This window comes from Grampus griseus, assembly GCF_964374135.1.
Source record: "Grampus griseus genome assembly, chromosome: 6".
NCBI lineage: Eukaryota > Metazoa > Chordata > Mammalia > Artiodactyla > Delphinidae > Grampus > Grampus griseus.
Genome location: NC_139000.1, coordinates 180,081 through 199,986, shown reverse-complemented (window position 1 = coordinate 199,986; position 19,906 = coordinate 180,081). Strand labels below are relative to the sequence as shown.

General features: G+C 50.2%; 1 protein-coding gene across 3 annotated transcripts in view; it reads left to right on the top strand.

The window, feature by feature from the left end:
- The window catches only part of EHMT1 (euchromatic histone lysine methyltransferase 1), a gene marked incomplete at its 5' end in the record, with an annotated part of 146,562 nt that extends 134,935 nt beyond the window's left edge, over nt 1-11,627 (top strand). For all 3 annotated transcript variants that reach the window (XM_082655949.1, XM_082655947.1, XM_082655948.1), the window contains 2 exons: nt 10,142-10,317; nt 10,444-11,627. In XM_082655949.1, coding sequence (XP_082512075.1) covers nt 10,142-10,317; nt 10,444-10,618 — 351 coding nt within the window. In that variant the 3' untranslated portion in view covers nt 10,619-11,627. The remainder of the gene's footprint in view (nt 1-10,141; nt 10,318-10,443) is intronic.
- Nucleotides 11,628-19,906: the final 8,279 nt, after the last annotated feature.

Genomic DNA, 19,906 nt, shown 5'->3' with positions numbered 1-19,906 from the left:
CTGGGGCGCGGCTCTAGCCCAGGGCCGTGGGGCCAGGCCTTCCCCATGGCACCGCGGCCATCTGCCCGGCCTGTGCGCGCGTGCGCGTGTGTGTGTGGCGGGGGGGCACTGCAGCCGGGCCGGGTTTCCTGCCCACCTGTGTCTGCTGAGCAGTTTGCCTCTTACTGGTTTGCAGCAGTTCTTTCCATGTTCTGGATCAGTGCTCTTTCCTGACGTTTGACTTGCAGATATCTTCCCTCTGTGGCTTGTTTACTTCCTGACGATGTCTTTTAATGAACAGAAGTTCTTATTTTTACTCTCCTCCAACTTTGCAGTCTTTTTCTGTATACAGGTGGGTTTCTATAACGTCCAAGACAAGTTTTTCCAAAACCCAGCTCACAAAGATACACATTTATATTGTTTCCCAGAAGGTGCTGAAGGGGGTCAAGCTTTATTTTTTTCCCTGTATTGACATCTGTGTGACTGAGCACCATTTGTTGAAAAGATTGTCCTTTCCCCACCCCTCAGCAGTGCAGATTTTGTCATATATCAGGTGTCTGCGAGACCTTGGATTGGCCTCTGTCTGCCGACTGCCTTGGGCAGCCTGTACCGTATTAGTTATCCTAGTTTACCTCCCCTTACCTTGGGGTTCTTGGGAGTGTCTGCTCTTCTTGGTCTCTCAAAGTTTCCGTATAAGTTTTAAAATCAGCTTGACAAGTTCCACAAAACTCCTGTAGGGATTTGATTGCATAGCATTGAACCTGTGAGCCAGATTAGATCATGGCATCGAACCTGTAAACCTCATTAGGGATCATAGTATTGACCCGTGAACCAGGTTAGGATCAGAGCAATGACCTGTGAACCAGGTTAGGGTCAGAGCATTGACCCATGAATAAGGATAAGGATAGGGTCAGAGCACTGACCTGTGAACCCAGTTAGGGTCAGAGCATTGACAGGTGAACCAGGATAGGGTCAGAGCATTGAACCTGTGAACCCAGTTAGGGTCAGAGCATTGACAGGTGAACCAGGATAGGGTCAGAGCATTGAACCTGTGAACCCAGTTAGGGTCAGAGCATTGACAGGTGAACCAGGATAGGGTCAGAGCATTGAACCTGTGAACCCAGTTAGGGTCAGAGCATTGACAGATGAACCAGGTTAGGGTCAGAGCATTGAACCTGTGAACCCAGTTACGGTCAGAGGATTGACCCGTGAACCAGATTAGGGTCAGAGCATTGACCTGTGAACCTGTTAGGGTCAGAGCACTGATCTGTAAACCAGGATAGAGTCAGAGCTTTGAACCTGTGAATCCATTTAGGGTCAGAGCACTGACCTGTGAACCAGGATAGGGTCAGAGCATTGACCTGTGAACCCGTTAGGGTCAGAGCATTGACCTGTGAACCAGTTAGGGTCAGAGCACTGACCTGTAAACCAGGATAGGGGCAGAGCTTTGAACCTGTGAATCCAGTTAGGGTCACACCATTGACCTGTGAACCAGTTAGGCTCAGAGCACTGACCTGTGAATCCGGTTAGGGTCATAGCGTTGACCTGTGATGGTTCGCTGGGCCATCTGCTCCTTCCCGTTGGGAGTGGTGACCCAGATAGCCGTGCGGGGCTGTGTGCTGGCCTGCGGGTGGACCCGCTGGTTCTGGGTTTTATGGCCAGGAGTGCACCTGCGGTGGATTTTCAGACTTGACTTCTGTGGATGTGAGTCTTTGTTTCTCTCGGTAAATTCTTGGGGGTGGAATTACTGCCGTCTGGTGAGTGTTCACTTACTGACTTTAGAAGAAACGGCAAACAGTTTCCGGAGGGCTTGTTCCCCCCACACTCGCCAGCAGGAAAGGGCAGCTCAGACACTAATTTTGATGCCCCGTGATGGCAGCATCTTTTTTTTTAAATAATTTTTATTGGAGTATAGTTGCTTTACCATGTTGTGTTTCTGCTGTACAGCAAAGTGAATCAGCTATACATATACATATATCCCCTTTTTTTTGGATTTCCTTCCCATTTAGGTCACCACAGAGCACTGAGTAGAGCTCCCTGTGCTATACAGTAGGTTCTCATTAGTTATCTATCTTATACACAGTAGTGTATATATGTCAATCCCAATCTCCCAGTTCATCCCACCTCCCTTCCCCCCCTTGGGGTCCATATGTTTGTTCTCTACATCTGTGTCTCTATTTCTGCTTTGCAAATAAGTTCATCTGTACCATTTTTCTAGATTCCACATATAAGCAGTATTATATGATATGTTTTTCTGACTTACTTCACTCTGTGTGAGTCTTTGGGTCCACCCACATCTCTGCAAATGACACTATTTCGTTCCTTTTTATGGCTGAGTAATATTCCACTGTATGCACCACATCTTCATTATATGGCAGTGTCTTTTCACAGCTTAGTGGCTTCCTTACATCGTCGTTCGAGGAGAAGTTTTAAAAATTTATTGTGGGTTGTTCCGTCGGGCCGCTTGTCGTAAGAGCTCTTCACAAGCCCTGAATGGTACCCTTTGTCCAACGTGTGTTGTGAGTATTTCCCTCCTGCCTTTCCTTCCTCTTCACAGAACAGAAAACGTTTTTAATGGTTTAGTGCTTTATGTGTCCTAAGAAATCTTTGCTGCAAGGTTGTGAAGATTTTCTCTTTTCTCTAGAATTTTTGTATTTTAGCAAAATTACATTTAGATCTATGATCTGTTTCAAGAACTTTTGTATATGGTTTGGTTTTTTCGCTTAACATATTTTTTTTGGTGAGATCACTTAAGTTCTATTCTCTTAGCAAATTTCGGCTGTACAAAACAGTGTCATCAACTGTAGTCACCATGTTATACATTTGATCCTCAGACCTTTTTCATTTTATAAATTTACTGTCTCCCTGTTTCCCCCACTCCTCACCCCCTGGCAACCCCTATTCTACTCGGTTTCCATGAAAGTTTGCCTTAAAAAAAAAAAGTAAGAGGCCACATAAAGTGACACCATGCCGTCTTTGTCATTTGCTGGCTTATCTCAGATGATGCCCTTGAGGTTCATCCATATTGTCCCAAATGGCAGGATTGCCTTTTTTTTTTAAGGCTGAATAGTATTCCACTGTATGTGTGTGCCACATTTTCTTATCCATTAATGGACACTTGGTTATTTCCGTATCTTGGCTGCTGTGAATAATGCTGCAGTGGACATGGGGGAGCAGATATCTCTTCAAGGTTGTGGTTTTGTTTCCTTCGTAAATGTCCTGGAGTGGGATCGCTGGATCACACGGTAGTTCTGTTTTCACCTTCTTGAGGAAGCTTCATCCACACTGTTGTCCACAGTGGCCGCACCGATTTACCTCCCCCCCGCAGTGCACCGAGGGCTCCCTTTTCTCCACACCCTCGCCAGTGCTTCTTGTCTTTTGGATGACGTCATTCTGACAGGTGTGAGGTGATTAATCATTGTGGTTTTGATGTGCATTTCTCTGATGATTAGTGATGTGGAGCATCTTTTCATGTACCTGTTGGCCATCTGTGTGTCTTCTTTGGAAAGATGATTATTCAGTTCCTCTGCCCATTTTTTAAATTGGCTTTTTTTTTTTTGCTACTGAGTTGTGTGAGTTCTTTATATATTTTGGATAATAACCCCTTATCAGACACATGGTTTGCAAATATTTTCTCCCATTCGGTAGCTGCCTTTTTCTTTCTTTTTTGCCGCACGTCTCGGCTTACAGGATCTTAGTTCCCCGACCAGGGAGTGAACCTGGGCCTATGGCAGTGAAAGCGCTGAGTCCTAACCCGTGGACCACCAGGGAACACCTGGTACCTGCTTTTTCATTTTGTTGATGGTTTCCTTTGCTGTGCAGAAGCTTTTTAGTTCAGTGTAGTCCACTTGTTTACTTTTGCTTTTGTTGTCTTTGCTTTTGGTGTCAAATCCAAAAAATCATTCAAGACCAATATCAAAGGGCTTCCCACCTCTGTTTTCTTCTAGAAGTCTCACGGTTTCAGGTCTCACGTTTTGCATTGATTTTTGTTTTTGGTGTAAGATAGGGGTTGAGGTTCCCTTTTGTCCATGTGAATGTAAAGTCTCTACTTGCACTATTGAAAGTGGGTCTGTCTGGACTATGTTTTTTTCCTTTGATTTATTTGCCAATCCGTAACCTACATCACTCTGTCCCGATCACAGGCACACCTCGGAGATGCTGCGGGTTCAGTTCCAGACCAGCAACATAGTGAATATTACAGTAGAGCGTATTACAGTACACACTTTTTTTTTTTTTTTTGGTCCCAGTGCATCTAAAAGTCATGTTTATACTATAGGCTATTAAGTGTACAATAGCATTATCTTATAAAAATAATGTATATACCTTAATCAAAAGATGCTTTATTGCTAAAAAATGCTAACCATCATCTGAGCCTTCAGCGGGTCATAGTAGTAACATCAAAGGTCACTGACCACAGATACCGTAACAAATACAGTAGTACTGAAAACGTTTAAAATACTACGAGAATTACCAGAATGTGACGGAGACAGGAAGTAAGCAGATACTGTTGGAAGAATGGAGCCCGCAGACGCACTGGATGCGGTGTCTGCAAAGTTCAGCAAACCAAGGTGCGCCGGTACGGCTGTGAGACTAAACCCTGAAACCAGGTCGCGTTGTGCTCAGACCCTGTTTCCTCCAAAAGCCGTTTCACCTTTTCTGTGTCCTTTGCATTTCCCTGTAGATTCTGGAATCAGGGCATCAGTACAGGAAGCCGCGGCCGGAGCCCTGCTGGGGTTGCCTCCCGTTTGTTGCTGAGTTTAGGGCGTCGGCGTCTGCACAGCGTTAGGTCTCCTGGTCCCTGGTGTTGCGTCCAGGTGTCCGCAGAGCTTGCGGGCTCTCAGGGTGTAGATCTTACCCATGTTCCCTTAAGTTTATTCCCAAGTATTCCATGCTCTTATGCTTTCGTAAACAGTGTTGCTGTTCACTTCGTTGTCTGATTGTTGCTGGGATATGGAAATACTTGGTTTTTTGTATATCGACCTTGCTAAATCCACTTGTTAATTCCAGTAGCTTTTTTGACGATTCTCTAGGATTTTCTGTATGCATAACTGTGTCATGTGTGAGTAAAGACAGCTCTACTTCTTCCTTGCCCTTCTAAGTCTGTGCTGAGAGCCTGGCTGGGGTCTCAGCAGTGGGAGGGGACATCCTTGCCTGTCTCTGTCAAGGGAAAAGCATTCATTCTTTGAACACTAAGTGTGATGTGAGCTGTGAGCTTTTTGTAGATGCCCTCGTAGAAGTGTTCTGGTGCTGACTTGTTTACTGAGGCCTAATTTATATGCAGGAAATTCACCCATTTATGTGTCCAGCTCTGTTGGTTTTGACAGGCGTCTCCTTGTTCCTGCCCCATCAGTGATCTCAGGGTCCTCTGCTCAGGGTCACCCAGGCCGTCCAGGCGTGGTCCGGCTGCGTCTTTTCTGGACCTTGGACCTCGGAGTCCTCGGGCTCACATGCTGGTTGTCAGAACGCAAGTTCTTGGCTGCAGGACTGAGGTCCAGCCGGGGCTCTGTCTGCTCCCAGGGGCCCCAAGCACACAGCCCCCTTCTTGAAGGCCAGCAGGAGAACCATGCACGGTGTGATGTGATCGCGGGAGTGGCTTTCGTGAGAAGCGAGTCACAGGTTGCCCAGGGGGTGGGGTTCTGTGAGCGAGCGAGGCTGGGGTGAGCACCACTGCACCGAGATTTGCAGACCAGCTCTCGGGGACACCCGGCCCCTCTGTCCCTGCCGTTTGCCGTTTCCAGAATGTCGTACGGGTGGATTCCCACGGCACATGGCCTCTGGGTCTGGCCCTCTCCCTGGTGGAGGGAACCTCTGGGGGCTCGTCTGCGGTGTCACGTGTTTGTGTTGGTTGGGTCATCACTGCTCCGTCGTGTGGATACCCCTCAGGCTGCTCCTCCATCCACCGCAGACGCACTTGGGCTGTTTCCAGGTGTTGGCGGTTAGCGCAGCTTTTGAGAGCATTCATGTCAGGCTTTTGGGTGGATGTGTCCTCATCCCCTGGGGCCGCGTGGTGGTGACTGGCAGCTTCATGGGAGGCTCGGCCATGTCCCTGGCACACGTGTCCCAAGCATCTGGAGAGTCCTGGCAGGAGGGCAGGTCCAGTGCTGGCTGCTCCTTTGTGGTGGGGAGCAGGGTCCTGGTGTTGGACCATTTCAGTGCTCTTGTAAATGGCATTTTTTCCCCTGATTTAGTTGCTTGATACATAGAAATAGTTACTTTTTTCCAACTAATTTTTTTTTTTTTTTTTGCTGTACGCGGGCCTCTCACTGTTGTGGCCTCTCCCATTGCGGAGCACAGGCTCTGGACACGCAGGCTCAGCGGCCATGGCTCACGGGCCCAGCCACTCCGCAGCATGTGGGATCTTCCCGGACCGGGGCACGAACCTGTGTCCCCTGCATCGGCAGGCGGACTCTCAACCACTGCACCACCAGAGAAGCCCCCAACTAACTTTTAACTCTGTGACCTGTTAAACTCACTGACTAGATGTAGCATTTATTTGTGAGTTCTCTTCTCAGTGGACACGATCGTGTCATCAGCACACGGTCCCCTCCCGGCCGGGCCGCTGTGCCTGCCTTGGTGGAGAAAAGCTTCCAGAACCCAGGCTCCCACGGGCGCTGGTGCTCAGAGCTCTGTCCCTAGTCCACCAAGAGTGACCTGGATTGACGTTAGGCTGTGTTCAGTGTTTTTCTGCATCTGCTGAAATGCCCCTACAATCTCTCTTGTACTTACTGTAGTAACATGGTGGATAATCTGATTTTATGGGCCATTGTTGGGCCATCATTACTGGTTTGTAATCTCACGCCTGCTTCGGCACGGGGCGTTGTGCTGCCGGTGGTCGGCCTGCACTGGCCCATAGGCTGGCCTGCATGTGTCCCCAGAGCCTGCCCCCGACCATCTGGCACCGCTAGCATCTGTGCCTGTGGGTCTGTGTCTAGTGTCTGGGGGTTTCCTGCTTATTTTCATTCTGTTTGCCCATTGCCCCTTGTTCCTGATGAGTTTTTGTTTGGGTTCCAAACTCTGTATTTGCAAACCTGCCTGAAGAAATGCATTGAGGCTTCAGAGCCCTCATCTGGAATCACTCGGTCCATTTGTGGGAACGAGGGTGGTTCGGGGCTGAGCTGCAGCCGCCAGCCTCTCCGAGTCTAGCCCAGCCTCCCCTGCAGTGACCCTCGCCCTGGGGTGCAGCCCTCAGGGTCCCACCTGTAGCAAGGAAGGTTCGCAGGGCCCTAGCCCCCCGGCCTCATGCCCGCTGTGCAGCACAGCTAGGAACGCCAGCCGCTGAGCTCGACCCCCGTGGAGGAGCCTTCCCGGAGCGTCCGCTCCTTCACGAGGCGTTTTCTTTGTTGCTTTTTCTGAAATGTTCTGTCAGGCTGTCTCGAGTCTCCGCAGACCAGGCAGCTTGCCTGACCACAGGTCGGCGCTCTGATTCTCACCAACATCCTTTGACAGATGGGGCATGTGCGGACGCTGTCCAGGGAGGGGCGGAGGGGGCGTTCCTGGGGGCCCCAAGGGGGCCCCACACAGGCCTCTCCATGTTCCCCGCTTACCTGTCTGGGAGGAGCTTTCTGTCTCCAGACTGCTCTGGCTGGTGCTTCTGTAAAAACACTGCAGATTCCAAGCCCATTTCTTAATTATCAGATTCTAAGACGTGGAGTTACCCTGTCTGATTGCTGTGCTTGTTTCTCAGCTCCTCCCCTGAGCAGCTCCTGGACCCCTGCCAGCCCCTGGCCCCCATAGGGACATCTCTCCAATGGCCACCCTCTCTCCTCCCGTTGCTGCGACCGCTGCCTTTGACCCCTGGCCTTTCCGTCTCTTCAGCCCCGCACACCGGGCTGTGCCCCTGGGAGGGTCCTGGCAACCCGAGTGCCGCTGACTCTGGGCCCTCAGCCCCGGCCCCCAGCTGTGTGGGTCTCCTGCTTGCTCTGGTCCACTCCTCCTGGGCCCGAGCAGGTAGCCCTCTTCAGTCTTACCCCATGGGTCTTTCGTTCTGGGCACGTAAAAAGCCACGGATGCAGCACGTCCCCCGGCCGTTCCAGCTCAGGCCTGTGTGTCCCCGAGTGTTGGCATGTCAGAGTGCCCATACCCACTGGGCCATCTGCCCGTGCCTCGCTCCCCCACCCACCATTTGAGGCATCAGGAAACTTTCCGGTTCTGCCTTCCAGGTATTTCCTGGGTCTGATCACCCGTCCTCATGCTGCTGAGTCTGTCCCTCTCCTTGCTGTTCTGAAACCTTCCAAACACCTGCTCTGTCCCCATCTCCTCCCGCTTCAAGCCTCTTCTCGAGTCCCCTGGTTAACCCGGGTGCCCTCACGCCCTCAGCCTCTCAGAGTCACGATGTGGGTGGCTCGTTTGGGCGTGGGGCTCCCTCCCCACAGTATTTTTGCCTCAGAACCAGGTGTGGGTGGTTTCTGGATCAGAGAAGCTTTAAAAAGGCAGCACATACATCTGAAAGGACACATCTTAAAGACCGAGAAAGGCTGCTTGTCGCAGGAGGGACGCAGGGTCCTCATAGAGGGGAATGGTCAGGTCTTCAGGATGGGTGGCCCCCGCTTGGTGCAGGCCGGTGACCAAGGGCTCAGGACGTAACTCCTGGGAAGTATGGGCAGCATGGCGGGGGCCCAGGGCCAGGGGCCAGTGGGCAGAACCCCCTCTTGTCCCCCAGGAAGCCTTGGTGTCCCTGGGGGGCCACCTGTGGGTCCTGCAGGCTCTGGGCGGGGTCTCCATGCAGGACCCTTACAGGGACTCCCCTTAGGGACCCAGGGGGGAGGGGGTGTCTGGGCCGCCTCGCGCCCCTGGGTGGTAGAGGCGGTGTCCGCAGGGCCCTTCGCTGCTTGGGGTCCAGCCCCGGGCCTCCTTCCTTCGTCACACGGGCACCTGCTTCTCACCCACCCCTTTCTGCTGCTCCTTTAGTCTCTTGTTCAGCTTAGGAAAAAAGAAAAGAGAAAAAGTGAAAACATGTTTCACTTCCTCCAAGGATTTCTTACTCTTGTCTTTATGGATAAAGACACAGAAAGGGGGAGAAAATCAGTATAGTTGAGGCTCTTCCCTGGCCCCTGGCCCCCTGGCCGCTGGCGTGAGGGTCAGACCGCAGTGGCCGACGGCATGGTGGTGCTCCGGGGGGTCTGCTTGCTGCTCGCTCAGGGGTTCGGTTCTGGGTGGGTGTCCTCGCCGTGTGGCCCCTCTGACTTTGGGTCGATCTTGTGCTCTGGATCCTTCCAGAGAAAACTCTTTCCCACGGCTCGGATGGTTAGACCAGGCCCCTTTCTCACGGTCAGCTCAGCCCCTTCTGCCCTGTGTTGTTACCGCGGCAGCAATGCCAGAGGCATGGTTGGGACCCCGGTCCCGGGGCTCCTCTCTGTCCTGAAGGGTCTGTGGTTTTCTGAGTCCCCTCGTGAGCGACCTGGCAGCTTCCCTCCCGCTGTCCCACTGCCCCTCAGCCCCTCAGCTCCCAAGCAACTCTGCCCCGCTGCCCCTCTGCCCCTTTGCCCCCTGCCTCTCTGCCCCCCTGTCCCTCTGCCCCTCTGTCCCTCTACACCTCTGCTCCTCTGTCCCTCTACCCCTCTACTCCTCTGTCCCTCTACTCCTCTGCCCCTCTGCCCCTCTGTCACTCTGCCTCCCGTCCCTCTGTCTCCTGTCCCTCTGCTCCTCTGCTCCCCTGTCCCTCTGCCCTCCGTCCCTCTGTCTCTCCTCCCCCCTGTCCCTCTGCCCCCCGTCCCCGTGTCCCTCTGCCCCCCGTCCCCGTGTCCCTCTGCCCCTCTGCCCCCCGTCCCTCTGCCCCTCTGCCCCCCGTCCCTCTGTTCCCCTTTCCCGTCTGTCCTCCTGCCCAGTGCCCCCTGCATCTCCCACTCCTGCTAAGTTGTATCCCTGCTTCTCCATCACCAGGTCCCTGGGGAGTTGTGCTGCCCAGTGGTCCTTACAGGACCATGTGGCCCCTTAGCCACCCCACGTGGTTCCCATAATGCTGTCCTCCTCTGTCCTGGTGCTGACAGCATCAGAGCGTCGGATGGGACGGTGCCAGCCACATAGATTATCCATGTTTGTGCTCGTTTTCACCCCTGGAGTTGAAGCCCCAGGAGGGAGGGGGAGGAGAGGGTGGCGTCCGCTGCGTGGCAGTGGCGGTGCCCACGCCTGCCCTCCTGGGACGCTCAGTGCGTGTCTCCCCCAGGATGGAGAGCTGTACTGCATCGATGCGCGTTTCTATGGCAACGTCAGCCGCTTCATCAACCACCACTGCGAGCCCAACCTGGTGCCTGTGCGCGTCTTCATGTCCCACCAGGACCTGCGCTTCCCCAGGATCGCCTTCTTCAGCACCCGCCTGATCGAGGCCGGGGAGCAGCTGGGGTAGGTGCCCGCCAGGCGCACGCGCTACCTGCCCCAGACTGGACGGCTCGGGCGGGGCTCGGTGGGCCCGGCTCCCGGGAGGTGCTGGTGGGCCCGGACCCCCACCCAGCTCTGTTCTCCCCCCAGGTTTGACTACGGGGAGCGCTTCTGGGACATCAAAGGCAAGCTGTTCAGCTGCCGCTGTGGCTCCCCCAAGTGCCGGCACTCCAGCGCCGCCCTGGCCCAGCGGCAGGCCGGCGCCCAGGCCGCCCAGGAGGACGGGCTGCCCGACACCAGCTCCTCCCCCGCCGACCCGCTATGAGAGAGAGCCACGGCCTGGGCGCCCAAGCGGATGCCGTTCACGCTGCGGTTCGGGGAGAAAAGGAGAAGCGCACACGACGACGTCTGAGGTCCCAGCCTGGTGCTGGCGGGGCTGGGCTGCGCGGTGGGCGCTCTGGGACTCTGCACTGGTGTCGCCCGTGAGTTTCTGATGGTGATTTTGTCGTTTCCACGTTTCTCGTTTCCCCTCTGCTCTCCGTCGTTCCTGTCCCACCGCTGGGCTTGTGGGCAGTGTCCTGTCGACCCAGACCCCTCCGTGTGGCCCCGCCAAAGCCACCGTCACCCACCCGCAGCCCGAGGGGCTGGTGCCGGCTCCTGGGGCCGCGCAGACCCTGTCCCCACCTCTCCTGAGAGGTCAGGGCCGAGCTGCCACTGACCTTGGAGAAAACGTGGGTTTGCTTTTTAAAGAAATCCTATATCTAGTCCTATATACCAGACCTCTAACGTGTTTCTTTTCGAGGAAGCGGTCTGGGGGTGCAGGAGGGCCACGGCCCACGGAGGACCCACACCTGTCCTGCGAGTGCCGTGAGGCCGGTACCTTCTGTTGATTTCTAAGCCACACGCTCTGATGATGAATAAACTGATTTATTTTCTACCATTATTGGACATTAGGACAAACAAAAAATAAAAAACAGAAAACACAGACAACGGTGCTGATTCTGGTGTGGTTTCTACTCACCATGTGAAAATAAACTATCAACTGTATAAAGAGAACAAAGTGATTTTAGAATAAAATGCAGGAGAAAACTTTTTTTAATATGTTAGTCTTGTAGTGTGAATAAATTTGCCATCACCTTTTGTGTGATGGCCTGCCAGGTCATATACTTTTTTTTGGCATATACTTTTTTAAATACTGTAATTAGTGCAGTAACAGTGGGTTTTTTTGTGCGACTCTTCTAAAACATTCATAATGCAGTCATGTTTATTTTTTCTGTTGAAATGTTTTTGACAAGTTCTAAGAGCAGTCTTTTGGCTCAGACCATTTCTTGTTCTGTTTTCAATGAAATCAATAAAAAAAAAAAAAAGAAGTACTTTAAATGAGGTTTCATCATGGTATCATGTTTCAACTGGTTTCTGCAAAATACCCGTGTTTCCCTTGGGGTGCGGTGCTCGTGGGGTCCCACACGGCCCCGGGGACCAGTGGGCAGGCCCAGCCCTGTGCCGAGTCTGAGAAGGTGGACCTGACACCCCCAATCATCCCTGCGGAGAGGACGCGGCCCGCCCCTCCCCAGGCAGCCTGTGCGTGCGTGTGCCTGTGCGTGTGCGTGGGGGGCACGTCTGTGTGTGCCAAACTCTCTGGAGGCTGACGGAGGTCTGGAATCAGATCTGTGTCTGGACGTGGTAAGGCTGGGCCCTCTCCTCCTGCCGGAACCTCCAGTCCCAAAACTCGTCGGAAGCCTCCGAACACAAGAAGCAGCTTGAATGCTCTATTTTTTATACACAGACGTCATTCAGTTAGACATTTTCAGACATTTATCCAGAACCTGCATTTTGCAAACAGCGCAAACAGGGTGCCTTCCCTGTGGACGTGGATAAGGCCCGATGTGCGGAGCCAGGAGCCTGAGCTGTGACTGGTCCGCCCGAAGAGCCCTTTCTGCCCGGAGGACTTGGGCTGGGTCCTCAGGGCTCACTGCCTTTCTCTTCTGAGTGCAACAGGACCACAGGAGGGGCTGTGCTGGCGGGGAGGGCCCACCTGCAGCTGGTTTTCAGGCCCTGAGACCCGCCAGCCCTGTGTGCCTTCCCCCAGCCCAGCCCTCGGGCTCCAAGCCCAGGGGACTGCAGCGGACGAAGGTCCCTGTGTGTTGGCGGTCCACCTGTTATGTGCTGGGCCAGTGCTGGTGTCCAAACAACTGTCTGTTGAATCAAGACAGTCTAGTTGCAAACCTTTAGGGTGCTGGGGAGGTCTGTGGGGTGAGGGCCCCCACGAGGTGCCGTCTCGGCAGTGGGTGCTGGGCTGCTTCCTTTGTCAGCCTGTCCTGGGGGCTGTGTGGTGCTCCCCCACCAATCCTGCTGGCAGGCCTGGGGGATGGGCCTGGGTCTCTGTTCCATGGGACGCTGACTGCAGGTATGAGGCTCTGAAGGGCTGGCCGGTGGGTGGGAGGCAGGCCAGGGGACTCCCACGGTGGCGGAGCACACGTGGCTGGAGCGTGAGGGTCTCACCCGGCTGTACTTACTCCTCAAAGGCAAACCTGTCACCGCCTCCCGCCTGCCTGGGGGTGTCCCCCGCCCTGCCAACTTTGGACAGTGGGCCACTCCCACCCACTCTTCCTGACAGCTGCATCCGTTTCCACGGGGCCGGAAAGAATTCTGAGCGTCATCTTTTTCTACTTGTGCAATTACCCTCTTAGAGAAGAGACCAAAGGGCACTGCAGAGTCACATTTTGGAATCTGTCGCCAAAACCCCATTCCTAAGACGTGCGCTGATTTCTGCCTCCTCGAAGAGGGTGAATTTCCCCACGTCCAGCACTGAGCACTGTCGGACTTCTTTTTCTAATGTCTAGAGGAAAAATGATCAGTGTGCTACTTCACACTTGTTTGGTTACTGATAAACGCGAATGTCTGTCTTATTTATTACAGGTGGGGCTTTCCTCCTGTGTGAATTGCCTTGTAAAATTTTACTGTGTTGTTTATATTTCTCTTATTGATTTGTATGGGCTCTTTATATATTGTAGCCTTTTACCCATGCTGAACCTAAATTTTTATGTGGTAAAATCTGTCTTGTGATTTCTGATTTTGTACTGTATTTAGAAAGACCTCCACCTCCAAATTATAAAAATATTCTCCAGTACAATTTCCTAGTATTTTATTTGCAAGTTTAGCTCTTGAATCCAGGTGGAATTTATTTGGTATATAGTTTAAAATAATAAATGTAAGATTTTTAAATTGAGGAATAATTTATATACCGTGAGATGCATGGCTCTTTTGCGTACAACTCAGTAAGTCTTGACCAATGCCTTTGCCTGTGTAACCCATTCCTTATCGAGACACAGACTCTTCCCATCCCCCGGGAAGTCTCTTCCCCTCCTTCCGAGCTGGTCCCTGCCTCCGAGACGCATTCATTCCGTGTTCTATACCTCATGTATGCGGGACATGTAGGTTACTCTTTCTGTCCAGCATCTCTTGCTTAGCTGTGTTTTGGTTCACATTTCATAAAGCACTGGTTCATGCATCCTTTCTATTGCTGAGGAGCATTCCACAGTAGGAATGTACCAAATTTGTTTATCCATTCTCCTGGGCGTGCACATCTGTGTTGTTTCCAGTTTGGGGCTATTATTAACAAAGCTGCCGCGAGCATCCTTGTACCAGTCTGTTTGTCTCAGGTAAATTCCTAGAAATGGACTTGCTGGGTCAGGCTGAGTGTTGGTCTTTTTAATCTGCCTGTCCTGGTAGCGTCTCACTGTGGTTTTGATTTGCATCCCTTGGTGACTCGTGCTGGGCACCTTTTAGAAACTTGTTGTCCACCTGTGTGTCTTCTTTTGCCCAGTGCCTGTTAAGTCTTTTGTGCATTTTTTAATTGGCCTATCTTTCCATTACTGAGTGTAGGAGTTCTTTACATGTTCTAGTGCACGTACGTCCTTTGTCACATAGAAGTAGTTAAATATTTTCTCTCATCTGTAACCTTTCGTTCGTTATCTTAGGAACAGTTGAAAATTTTGAGCACGTCCAATTTACCTTTTTTCCTCCTTGGTTAGTATTTTGTCTGTCAGTGTCTTTGCTGCCCCAACGCTGAGAAGGTATCCTCTTGCTTTCTTCTAAAGCATGATAGTTTTAGGTTTAATATTTTGGCATATGATCCATCTTAAACTAATTTTCATCAGTAGACTGAGGTAGATAGAGATACACTTTTTTTTTTTCTGACGTGGGTATCTAGTTGTTTCAGCTTCGGCTGTAATTTTCTGAGAACATTGCCTTCTCCCGTTGAGTTGTGTTGGCTCCTTTGTAGACCATCACCTGCCGTGTGCATCGTTATTTCCGGGCTCTTCTTTTCCATAGATCTGGTTGCCTGTCTTTATGCCAGCATCATACTGTCTTTATTACTGTCGCTTCATTTTAAGTATTAGAGTCACGTGTAGTGTAAGGCCTCCGACTTTGTTCTTATTCCTGAAGATGGTGACAGTTGTCCCTCAGTGTCCTTGGGGCCCTGGTTGCAGGACCCCCTGTGGATACCAAAAATCCACAGACGCTCAGGTCCCTCACGGCCCTCACATCTACGGTTGTGGAACCCGCGTGCACGAGGGCTGACTGTATTTCACTCTTTTGGCTCTTTCTATTTTTATATAAATTTTAGAATCAGGCTTCCCTGGTGGCGCAGTAGTTGAGAGTCCGCCTGCCGATGCAGGGGACACGGGTTCATGCCACGGTCCGGGAGGATCCCACATGCCGCGGAGCGGCTGGGCCTGCGCATCCGGAGCCTGTCCTCTGCAACGGGAGGGGCCACGGTAGTGAGAGGCCCGCGTACCGGGGGGGGGGGGGAATTTAGAATCGACATATCAATTCCTACAAAAAAGACTGATGGGGTTTTTTAAGCTTTAAAAATCATCTTTATCGAGATAACATTTACGTATCGTAAAATGCACCCATTTTGTTTCATGTGTTTTGGCAAATGTCTATACTCGTGTAGTCACTGCCACAATCAAGACATAATGACCGTCTTCATTACCCCAGAATCCTCTGGTGCCCCTTTGTGGTCCACCCTGCCTGCCCCGGGAGATACTTATCTACCCTTGACACTGCAGATGAACATCTCCTGTTCTAGAATTTTCTATAATTGGAATCGCACAGCATACTCCATCGTATCTGGCTTCTTTGGCTTAACACAAAGGTTTTAAATTTTGAAACAATCTCAAATTTACAGAAAACTGCAAGCACAGTACAGGCAACTTTTCTCTTTAAATCACTGGGGAACAAATTGCCGCCTTGATGCTCCTTCATCCCTGCAAACGAGGCAGTTCTGCTGCGTGACTGGACGCACCACCAGCTCCGGGACGACGTTGCTCTGACCGGGCACTGACCATCAAGTCCCAGGCAGCTCCCGCCCTCGGAGCAGGCAGGCCCGGTTCAGCCTGCTGTTCTGTGTGGTTATCGTGTCTTTCGTTATTTCTGTCCGGAACAAGCCTGTCTGCCTGGTTTTCATGGCCTCGGCGCGTGAAGATGACGGTCGGTTTTCGTGTAGAACGTTCTCAGTTTGTTTCCTCAGGATCAGGTCCAGGGCTGCATCTTCGGCAGGAACGTCGCAGAAGTGGTGCTGTGTCCTCCTGCGTCCTATCAGGTGGCCCACAAGTTGGGTTTGGTCCGTTTATTGATAATGCAAACTTGAATCATTTGATTGAGATTCAGCCACCTTTCCCACCAGCTTTGTTTTTCTCATTGCAGGAAACAGATCCCATCCTTTTCATACTTTCCGGTTACTTGTGGGAGTACGGACTCATGACTTTCTACTTCATCCAGCGGGTTATAGTCTGTTACTCTCATTATTCAGGTGCTAAAGATGTCAAAGGTTGGACTGGTGGCAGCTTCTTGAGATCGCCTCGTTTGCTCACTGAGCCCGTCTTACTTTGTGGCACAAGGCGTCCCGGGCTTGTTGGTACCTTGCCTGCCCCCGTCCTGGAACAGCTGCGTTTTCTAAAATCTAAATCCACCATTTTGCTATTTTCTGCCTATCTTGTTTGTTCTTTGTTCCTTTTCCCCCTTCTTCTGCCGTCTTTTGTATTGAGTGTGTTTGTATAATCCATCGTTCCTACTGCGTTGGCGTATTAGCTCTACCCTTTTTGTTTTCGTTTTTTAGTAACTGCTGTAGGACTTACACATTCTGCATCTTCAGCTGGCCAGTCTGCTCTCCCGAGGTGCTAACCATATTACAGCTGATGTAAGAACTGCACAGCAGAACAATCCCGTTTCCCCAATTGTCATCCATTTTAGTCCCTATAGTTTATACCCCAAGTCGTCGTTATTGTTTTTGCTTTATTTAGCCAATTACTGTTATTAATCGTAATTTGTACCTTGTCTACTCATTTTCTCACTTGTTTCTTTTTCTGTATTCAGTAACAGCTTTATTGAAATATAAGCACATACCATACGATCCCATATCCTTTTACAGCTTACCATTCGGTGGTTTCTTAGCATGTTCACAATTACATGCAACCATCATCACAATCAAATTTAACGTTGTTGCGACCCCAGGAAGAAACCTGGGCCCATTAGCAGCTGTTTCTCCCCTAGTCCCCCCTCCCCCCAGCCCCAGACAACCTCTAATCTACTTTCTGTCTATGCAGATTTGCCTATTCTGGACATTTCATATAATACTGCGGTCTTCTGTGGCTTTTTCCACTGAGCATCATGTCTTTGAGGTTCATCCGTGTTGTGCCATGTGCCGGCCCTTCCTTTTTCTGGCCAAATGATAAATATTCTGTTCTGTGGATGGGTTGTCAGTTCATGTGGGTTGTTTCCACTCTGGCTCTTATGAGTAAAGCTGCTATACGCATTCACGTATTTGTTTTTGTGTAGATGTCTTTTGGATATATACCTAGGATTGCAAATGCTGGGTCGTGTGGAAACTCTCATTTACCCTTTAAAAGAACTGCCAAGCTGTATCCAAAACCGTCTTACAGTCCTCACCAGTAGTGTATGAAGGTTTTGATTTTTCCACATCCTCATCAACACTTGTTATCTGTAGTTTTTACTTGAACCGTCCCAGTGGGTGTGAAGTGGTACCTCACTGTGGTTTTGGTTTGCATTTCCCTGATGACTAGTGATGTCAAGCATTTTTCAATGTTCTTATTATTGATCATTTGTGTGTCTTCTTTGGAGAAACACGTATTCATATCCTTTGCCCAGTTTTAAGTAGAGTTCTCTTTTTATTATTGAGTGGGAAGAGTTCTTTTTTTTTTAAATATATCCCAGATAGCGATTACTTGTCAGATATGTGATTTGCAAATATTTTCTCCCATTCAGTAGGTTGTCTTTCCACTTTTTTGATGGTGTCTTTTGAAGCACAAAAGATTTTAATTTTGATGTACAATTCACCCATTTTTTTCTTTTGTTACTTGTTCTTTTGGTGCCATATTTAAGAAACTGTTGCCTAATCCAAGATCACAAAGATTTATACCTTGGTTCCCTTCTAAGAGTTTCATAGTTTTAGCTCTTACTATTTATGTCTTAGCTACTATTTAGTCTTTGACACATTTTGAGTTAATTTTTGTATAGGTGTGAGGTAGGGGTCCCACCTCATCGTTTTGCAAGTGGACATTCAGTTTTTCCAGCATTGTTTTTTTTTGCTTTTTTAAAAATAAATTTATTTACATATTTATTTTTGGCTGCGTTGGGTCTTCGTTGCTTGGCTCGGGCTTTCTCTAGTTGTGGCAGGCGGGGGCTACTCTTTGTTGTGGTGCACGGGCGTCTCATTGTGGTGGCTTCTCTTGTTGCAGAGCACGGGCTGGCGCGCTGGCTTTAGTAGTTGTGGCCCACGGGCTCTAGAGCGCAGGCTCAGTAGTTGTGGCGCATGGGCTTAGTTGCTCCGCGGCATGTGGAATCTTCCCAGATCAGGGCTCGAACCCGTGTCCCCTGCATTGGCAGGCAGATTCTTAACCACTGTGCCACCAGGGAAGCCCCCAGCACCGTTTGTTAAAGAAGCTATTCTTCCCCCGTGGAATGGTCTTGGCACCCTTGTCAAGGATCAATTGGCCGCAGATATTGGGTTAATTCCTGGACTCTAAATTCTATCCCATTGATCTGTATGTCTTTTCTTGTGCCAATATCATACTGGTTTAATGAGTGTAGTTTTGTAGTGAGCTTTGAAATGGAGAAGTGTGAGTACTCCAGTTTTTTTCTTCTTCTGAAAGATTTTTTTGGCTATTCTAGGTCCTTTGAGTGTCCATATGAACTTTAGGACCAGTTTATCTGTTTCTACAAAGAAGCCAACTGTGATTCTGACAGGGATTGTGTTTAATCTGGCCAATTATCTTTTAAAAAATAGACTTTTTAAAGAATATTTTTAGATTTACAGAAAAATCGAGAAGATAGTGCAGATTTCCAAATACATCTTATTAGCATATGGTATATTTGTTATAATTAATTAATTATTTAATATTGGTACATTGTTATTGACTAACGTCCATAGCTTATTCAGATTTCCTTAAATTTTACCTAAGGTCTTTTCTATTTCCAGGATTCCTTCCATGATATCTCATTGTGTTTAGCTGTCAGGTCTCCTTAGGCTCCTCTTGGTTGTGGCAGTTTTACTTATTCCTGATGATCTTGACAGTCTAGAGGAGTACCGGTCAAGTGTTTCTTAGGATGTCCCACTATTGGAATCTGTCTAATGTTTTTCTTATGATAGGACTGACGTTATGGGCTATGGGAGGAAGACCACAGAGATAAGGAGCCATTTTTGTCCTGTCACATAAACATAATCCTATCAACATGATTTATGACTCGATGTGGGCCTTGATCACCTCAGTGAGGTGTGCTTGTCAGATTTCTGGCGCTCTTTCCTCCCTTTCCATCCTGCTTCCTAGAAGGAGGGCTCGAGGCCCTGCCACGCCTGAGGTCTGGGGTTAGGTCCCCTCTCCTTTGGGATAGAGTATCTACATGAATTATTTGCAATTCCTCTGCACTTGAGATTTGTCTCTTCTGGCTCATCTATGAATTTGTTTCAGTCATTTTTATCAGTACGGGCTCACGGGTGGGTGTTTATTTACGTATTATCTGCTCAAATTGTTGCAGCTTTGGCCGTTAGGAGCCCTTCATGTGGCTCCTGTTTACCACTGACACCCTCATCAGTGTGGGTTGTGTCTGTGTGTGCCTCCAAGCACTTCCTTACTTTGTGGCACTGTGAGATGCGTCAGGCTCATTTTGTTTATTTTCTGCCTGAGTCCTAGACTTAGCCACTTCTCCATGGAGCCCTGATTTCTTTCATTGGGAGATGGTGTTAGAAACCAAGATCTGGGTGCTGGGGTGCTTGTTGCTACTGGGGTGTCTTTTCTTTTTTCTTTCTTTTTTTTTTTGCGGTACGCGGGCCTCTCACTGTTGCGGCCTCTCCCGTTGCAGAGCGCAGGCTCAGTGGCCATGGCTCACAGGCCCGGCCACTCCGTGGCATGTGGGATCTTCCCGGACGAGGGCACGAACCCGTGTCCCCTGCATCGGCAGGCGGACTCTCCATCACTGTGCCACCAGGGAAGCCCTGGGGTGTCTTTTCTGAAAGCCCCTCTCAGTTGACAGGGGAAAGAAATATATGTGTGTACATATACACAAATCTACAAATGTTTCTGTATGT